This window comes from Chaetura pelagica, unplaced genomic scaffold (genome assembly GCF_000747805.2).
Source record: "Chaetura pelagica isolate M959 unplaced genomic scaffold, ChaPel_1.0 scaffold141, whole genome shotgun sequence".
Classification (NCBI taxonomy): domain Eukaryota; kingdom Metazoa; phylum Chordata; class Aves; order Apodiformes; family Apodidae; genus Chaetura; species Chaetura pelagica.
The window spans coordinates 1,610,432-1,617,898 of NW_009952059.1; the positions used below are offsets into that span (position 1 = coordinate 1,610,432).

Consider the following 7,467-nt stretch of genomic DNA (forward strand, 5'->3'; position numbering starts at 1 on the left):
GTCCCGGGCCCCGCATTCCCGTTTCCCGCGCTGCCCGTTGCGGCGGGGCCCGGCCCGGCTGCCCCAGCGGGGCTGTGCGGGGCGGCTCTGAGCTGCCAGGGCCCCGCGCACCTTCCCCCGGCTCTGCCGCTTCCCGGTGTGTCCTGCCCCGTCTGTCCCCCGGTGTGTCCTGCCCGGGACACTGTCCCATCTCCCCCAGCACATCTCCCTGCCCCCTTGTCCCCTCTCCGCCCCGTCACACCCTCAGGGAAGGCCCTGATGCGCTTGTTCGCCCCCTCATTGTCCCGCTCCTGTCCCCAGGGAGCAGCTGAGCGGCCCTCCTGGCTGCTGTCACACTCTCCCATCCCGCTGGGAAATCTCACATCCGTGCCCTGTCGGCTTCTCATGCTCTCCTGGGTATCCAGTCTGCACGTTCAGCCCCACGCCGAGCAGAACAGTGCCAAGACCCACCTCCCCCCGTGCCATTTCTGCGTGCTCCCTGCGGGCCCGGGGCTGCCCGGGTGGCAGAGGAGGTGGCTTGGAGGAGCAAAGTGCCCCAGGACCTGTCATGTCCCTGCTGGAGGAGGAGCACCCGCAGGATCCAGCAGCCTGGGGAGTCTGCCCTGGCCGTGCTTCCTCCAGCTGGTACATTTTAACAGCAATTTCTCCATCTTCTGGTTGTTCAGCTTCCAGCCCGTTCCATTCATCTTCCCGTGCTGCCTTTTCACTTCCCGCTCGGTAGTTTATATCATACCTTGCACTTCTGTGTATCTTAATGAAGGCTTGGGACCCACCTCCCCCCGTGCCATTTCTGCGTGCTCCCTGCGGGCCCGGGGCTGCCCGGGTGGCAGAGGAGGTGGCTTGGAGGAGCAAAGTGCCCCAGGACCTGTCATGTCCCTGCTGGAGGAGGAGCACCCGCAGGAGCCAGCAGCCTGGGGAGTCTGCCCTGGCCGTGCTTCCTCCAGCTTGTGTAGCTGGTACATTTTAACAGCAATTTCTCCATCTTCTGGTTGTTCAGCTTCCAGCTCGTTCCATTCATCTTCCCGTGCTGCCTTTTCACTTCCCGCTCGGTAGTTTATATCATACCTTGCACTTCTGTGTGTGTTAATGAAGGCTTGGGCTTTTTGTGCAGCCCCCCCCCGTGTGGTTTGTGTGTCGTGTTCTGCAAAGTGTGTGTTTTCCTTTTGGCAGCTTATTGGGAATGAGGGTGAACAACGTTTACGACGTGGATAATAAGACGTACCTTATCCGCCTCCAGAAGTAAGAACTGCTTTGCATCTCTTTGTGCTGCTCCTGTGCACGTGAGAACTGGTTTGTGGTGTGTGTGTTTCTGTTGAGAGGTGTGTGGCTTTTTCTGGCTGGTTTTTGGTGGAATTATTTGATAAGGCACCAGGAGTTAGCATGGGGAGTGTGAAAGTGCTCAGAAAGCCAAAGGTGTTGGTGTGAGAGCACAGAGCTGTTTGTGGGGTAGGGAGAGGGCAGCTGGAGGAGTGAAGAGCAGTGTTTAATAAGTGATACTGGTGCCCAGATGAGAGGTAGGGCTCATGTCCTGTCCCTGATCTGTCACCCCAGGGGTGCCTGGTGTGGACCCTTCCTCATCCACTCCCCTCCACTGGTGCTGGGGCATTTCTGACTCCGTTCCTTGCCGAGTGATTCTCTGTAAACATAACAAGTGGGTGTCCTTTCACTGCCAGGTGGTCTGCTGCTGGGCCGTGGCTGCTTTGCTCTGATTCCAGTGCAAACTGGTGTGTGCTGAGGGGGGTGGCTGCTCCTGTGCCAAGTGTCTTTGTTGTGTCAACAGACCAGACTGCAAGGCCACGCTGCTGCTCGAGTCCGGCATCCGCATCCACACCACCGAGTTCGAGTGGCCCAAAAACATGATGCCATCAAGCTTTGCTATGAAGGTAAACCACCCTGTGGCTTCATTTTAGTAAGAGGGCAACATTCATGTTCTTCCCGTGGAGGCAGAAGGAGATAGTGGAAGGGTTTGAGACAGGAGAAGATAGTGGAAGGGTTTGGGACAGGAGAAGATAGTGGAAGGGTTTGGGACAGGAGAAAATAGTGGTAGTGTTTGGGACAGGAGAGAATAGTGGAAGTGTTTGGGACAGGAGAAAATAGTGGTAGGGTTTGGGACAGTTGAAAATAGTGGAAGGATTGTCCTGGTGGATGCTGATCAAGAAGGTGACTGAAGACTAGGGAAGTACACATGTTGGATCTGGGGTCACGTTGTTAATGTTCAGTGCCCAAAATAATGAAAGTTTAACTTTATGATGATGTCTAATATGGATCTGCTGGACATTTTCTGGGCCACCCACACTTTTTGGAATTTTACTCCAGCAACTGTCATTCCAGCTGGGTTGTCTGAATTTTTAGGCCCTGGATGCAGCACCCTGTGATAATAGAGTTCTGCTGTTCAGTCTGCTGGACTTGGAGGGTTCAGATCTTGCTGTTGGGCTCTGTTCCTGCAGGTAGATCTGCAGGGTGGTCTGCTTAGCCCACCACCTCTGGATGTGGTTTCACTGAAATGACTCAGCAGAGATTCTTCAGGAAGGCATTCCATGTCAGACACAGTTCTCTGTGTAGAATAAGCCCTTTGAATTCTAGGTAGCTGCTCGCTTGTTGAGCCAAACAAAAATCAGTTTTTAATGGCAAGAATGGCTTGATATTAAGAATTTGAAACAGTTTGTAGTACCTATAAATATCAAGGTATTATTTTGCTAAGAGCAGTCTTGTACCAGTACAGGTTAGGGGGTGACCTGCTGGAAAGCAGCTCTGGGGAAAAAGACCTGGGAGTCCTGGTGGGCAACAGGCTGAGCATGAGCCAGCCATGTGCCCTCACAGCCAAGAGGCCAGTGCCATCCTAGGGGGCATCACGAGTGAGGCCAGCAAGTCAAGGAGGTTCTCCTGCCTCTCAAGTCTGTCCTAGGGAGGCCTCACCTGGAGCCCTGTCTGCAGTTCTGGGCTCCCCAGTTCCAGAAGGACAAGGAACTGGAGAGAGTCCAGCACGGGGCACTGAGATGCTGAAGGGACTGGAGCATCTGCCTGTGAGGAAAGGCTGGGAGAGCTGGGGCTGTTCAGCTGGAGAAAAGGAGGCTGAGGGGGGATCTGATCAGTGCTGATCAATATCTAAAGGGGGTATCAGGAGGATGGGGCCAGACTCTTCTCAGGGGTGTCTTGGGACAGGACACAGGTCAATGGGCACAAACTGGTACCCCCTTTACCCTGAGGGTGACAGAGCCCTGGGACAGGCTGCCCAGGGAAGTTGTGGAGTCTCCATCCCTGGAGACATTCCAAACTCACTGCTCTAGGAGAACCTGCTGTAGCAAGGGGGTTGGACTAGATGATCTCCAGAGGTCCCTTCCAACCCCCACCATTCTGTGATTCTGCATCACCAAGGCAGCATTTTTACCCTTACAATGTTCATAGTAAATAAGAGGTGGTCAGTGCCAGGGGCAGGACGTACAGCTAAGGGTGTATTTCAGTACCAGGTGTCAGCAGCAGATCTGTTTGCATCATCTGGCAGATGTTTTCTCCATTCCTGGCAGTGCCGTAAGCACCTGAAGACCCGAAGACTGGTCAGTGTGACCCAGCTGGGGATAGACAGGATCGTGGACTTCCAGTTTGGGAGCGACGAGGCTGCGTATCACCTGGTCATCGAGCTGTACGACAGGGTGAGGGCACAGCTCCAGAGGGGTCCCCTGCGGGCAGCAGGGGAGCGTGGCCTCTGGTGCTGGAGCCCGTGGTGTTCTGCAGGGGAACATCGTGCTGACGGACCACGAGTACATCATCCTGAACATCCTGAGGTTCCGCACGGACGGAGCGGACGACGTGCGGTTCGCGGTGCGGGAGCGGTACCCGGTCGACAGCGCCAAAGCACCTGCACCCCTGCCCACCTTGGAAAGGTAGTTGCTTATAGGTGGTGGGTTGGAATCGTAGAGACATTGAATAGTCAGGGTTGGGGGGAACCTCTGCAGGTCATTGAGTCCAACCCCCCTGCCAGAGCAGGGTCACCCAGGGCAGGTCACACAGGAACGTGTCCAGATGGGTCTTGGGAAGTCTCCAGCAAAGGAGACTCCACAGCCTCTCTGGGCAGCCTGCCCCAGGGCTCTGTCACCCTCACAGCAAAGAAGTTCTTCCTTGTGTAGAGATGGAATTTTCTTTGCTCTAGTTTGCATCTGTTGCCCCTCCTCCTGTCACAGGGCATGACTGAACAGAGACTGACCCCTCCTTCTTGACACCCACCCTTCACGTATTTACAGACATTCATAAGTTCCCCTCTCAGACTTATCCTCTCCTGACTGAACAGCTCCAGGTCTCTCAGCCTTTCCTCATCACACAGGTGGCCCAGTCCCTTCATCCCTGTAGCCTTCATTGGACTCTAGTCTGTCTCTGTCCCTCTTGAACCAGACCTGGACACAATACTGGTCTCACTAAGGACAGCAGAGGGGGAGGAGAACCTCGACCTGCTGGCTTGTTTGACTTCCCTCAAATAAGCCCAAATTCCTTGGAGCTGTGAAAGGCACCTTTGGGCAATCTGTTCACTTATTACAGAACATTTGGCACTTCTGTTTTTTAAAGCTGAAAATGTTTGGTAGCTTCTAACCAATGCAGTGTAGTCTTAAACCCCATTGTTCTTTGGAACTCTTTATCTCTCACAGGTTAACTGAAATGATAGCAAATGCACCAAAAGGGGAACAACTGAAGAGGGCGCTTAACCCACATCTTCGTAAGTAATTCTGTTCCATTAGGAGATGAAATGAGGTCAACACATTATGTGGAGATGGTGCTGAAGTTCTGAACTTCACATTCGTTGTCAAGACTTTATACAGATGACTATTTTTTTTTTTTTTAACAGCTTATGGAGCCACTCTCATTGAGCATTGCCTTATAGAAGCTGGATTTTCTGGTTCTGTCAAAGTAGATCAGCAGATGGAAAGTAAAGGTATGTAGGGAGTGATGTTTTAAAAGCTGTACTGCACAGACAGGAATTTTTATGTAGTATTTTTCTTTCCAAGGAGAAGACTAATCTTCAAACCTGTAGTTGTCACCATATAGTTACATGTTTTAATGTTTTTAGGTTGGGGACGAACCTTGTTCCCATTAAAACTCTTGATTTGTGCATATATTGGCAATAAACCATCACACTCCTCCTGCAGGCTGGGTGGTTTTATAAGGAGATGCCACCTTACACCTCTGGTGAGCTCTGGCTGTGCAAAGGGGTGTTGTACAAGGGTTCTGTAGAGAAGGGTTAGCATCAGAGTCTTCCTTTCTCTGTAGCAAACACAGTGGGGATTTGGTAAAGCAACAGCTTTACATGTAGGAAATCATGGATCTGGGTAGTAAAGTCAGAATAGATTTTTCTGTAGTCTTATTTTTTCCTGTGTGCTATTTGCCATAAATCAATAGGATTTTTTACTTCCTACTGCATTCTGGTGCTGTAATATATCAACTTTGTAACAAACAAATAACTTCCCATAGCTACTGGTTTCTGCTTTGCCTCTGCAGTTTTAGGTTTATAGATTTCTAGCATTTTTATGGTCTTTTTTTTTTTTCCTGAAACTTGGATCACTCTGTCTTAGAAGTGCCTATATAGATTTTTTTCATTAAAAATTCCCCAAATGTAGAATGTGTACTAAGGCACCTGTTTAAAATGAGCAGTGATTGCTGTAGTGAAGCACCAGAGTTAAGGATATCTGTGATTTTATTTTTGAGGCATGTTAGAATCCTCTTTAACATGATTAGCTTGGACAGGTTATGTCAAGCTCTTAAGTGGAAGAGCAGTTGTCTGGGCCTGTTGCTGATTTGCTGTTGTGCTGTGTTGTTGTGAAAATACCCTTCTTTTAAAATGTTCCTCTCCTTCCCCCTCTCTCTTTAGAAAATGTTGAAAAAGTGCTTATGGCTTTAGAGAAAGCAGAAGAATATATGACACTAACTGACAACTTCAGTGGGAAGGTGGGTCTCAGCTGGGTTAGGTGGGAACTGCAGAACTAAACTGGGATTGTCCAGCACCTGCTTTTTCCTGCTGTTCACAGCTACAGTTTTTATTCTGTCAGCTTGGGCTGCAGGTGGTGATGGGGAATAAAAATTGCTTCCTTGCACTGGGATGTGCTGCAGTAAAATAATGTACAAGCAGATCATTTAGGTCCTGTGGGAACTTCACTTGTGCTTGACTAGCAGGTGATTCGTGTGCTAAGCTGGGGGATAGTCCTGAGGACTAAGAGAAGTTCACCTTTTTAATCTGGTTGGAGTAGAGACAAGGAAGTGGTCAGGGCTGTACTCAGTCTCATTGCTTCTTCCACAAGGTCTCCCTGCTAGAATGAGTTCTTTTCTCAAGCTTGGTTAGCACTCAGAGATAAATGCAGTCCTTTTCAAAGCCAAATGCTCATGACATCAGTGTTCTTTTAGGGTTATATTATCCAGAAAAGGGAGAAGAAGCCAAGTCTGGAACCAGATAAACCAGCAGAAGATATCTACACGTAAGTATTTGAAGTATTCCTTTCTTTTTCTACTAGTCTGCTTAACATTAATTAGTTGTCAGGTGATAATATCAAATGTGTATTTTACAGATATGAGGAATTTCATCCTTTCTTGTTTTCTCAACATTCAAAATGTCCATACTTGGAATTTGACTCATTCAATAAGGTACAGTGCTTTTGCTGATGCTGTACTTGAGTGCTGTAATTGACTGATGCTAAAAAGAGGAATTAAAATACAGTGCAGAGGGTGTTAATGAAAACACAGACCTAAGAAGAGGTGGTTAATTTGATGGATAGATGTTCTGTGCAGAGATGTTTTGTGGAGTCTCCATCCCTGGAGACATTCAAACCCCCCTGGACACGTTCCTGTGTGATGTGCTCTGGGTGCCCCTGCTCTGGCAGGGGGGTTGGGCTGGGTGAGCTTTCCAGGTCCCTTCCAACCCCTAAGATTCTGTGATTCTGTGAAAAGGCCAACTAAAACAGGGCCTTCAGGCTGCTGCTGAGCAGTGTTGTCTGTGTCAACTCAGATCGTGTAGCTGGAATAGGGGATGTGGCACTGGAGGAGTTGAGTCCTGAACCCTCAGGGGAGGTGGCTGCTCAGACATTTTGTTAGTGGAGAGCTCAGAGGCTGGGTTATCAAACAGTTGTCACAGTAGTCACATCTGTACTTCTCCAGTCCCTCCTTCAAAACTTTCAGACACCTGATTTAGTATTTCCTTGAGTGTTGTCCTTCCTGGTCCTTGATTCATTAACCTCTGGGATCATGAACTGTGTGTTGTGGCTGACCTTGATCTCCAGAGTTCCCATTTCACTTTCCTCCTTCTTGGCTGGATTTCTGTCAGCTCCTTCACAGCACTGAGGATCTAAGCAGCCTAAAACCTTCCTCTCTTCCTGTTCTAAGCATAGTGCCTGGCAACTGGAACACCCCCCCAGGAGCAGTTCTTAGGCAAACTTTCTAGGCTTTTTGTGCTTTGGGGTTTGTTTTGTTCTGTTGTTTTATTTTAACAGACTT

The 7,467-nt window shown here is 49.6% G+C and overlaps 1 protein-coding gene across 1 annotated transcript in view; it reads left to right on the forward strand.

The window, feature by feature from the left end:
- The first annotated feature begins 1,174 nt into the window (after positions 1 to 1,174).
- NEMF (nuclear export mediator factor) overlaps positions 1,175 to 7,467 on the forward strand; it is a 21,800-nt gene continuing 15,507 nt past the window's right edge. Inside the window, exons 1-9 of the mRNA XM_010004377.1 lie at positions 1,175 to 1,239; positions 1,781 to 1,883; positions 3,525 to 3,650; positions 3,733 to 3,881; positions 4,638 to 4,705; positions 4,835 to 4,921; positions 5,855 to 5,931; positions 6,385 to 6,455; positions 6,546 to 6,621. Coding sequence (XP_010002679.1) covers positions 1,181 to 1,239; positions 1,781 to 1,883; positions 3,525 to 3,650; positions 3,733 to 3,881; positions 4,638 to 4,705; positions 4,835 to 4,921; positions 5,855 to 5,931; positions 6,385 to 6,455; positions 6,546 to 6,621 — 816 coding nt within the window. The 5' untranslated portion in view covers positions 1,175 to 1,180. The remainder of the gene's footprint in view (positions 1,240 to 1,780; positions 1,884 to 3,524; positions 3,651 to 3,732; positions 3,882 to 4,637; positions 4,706 to 4,834; positions 4,922 to 5,854; positions 5,932 to 6,384; positions 6,456 to 6,545; positions 6,622 to 7,467) is intronic.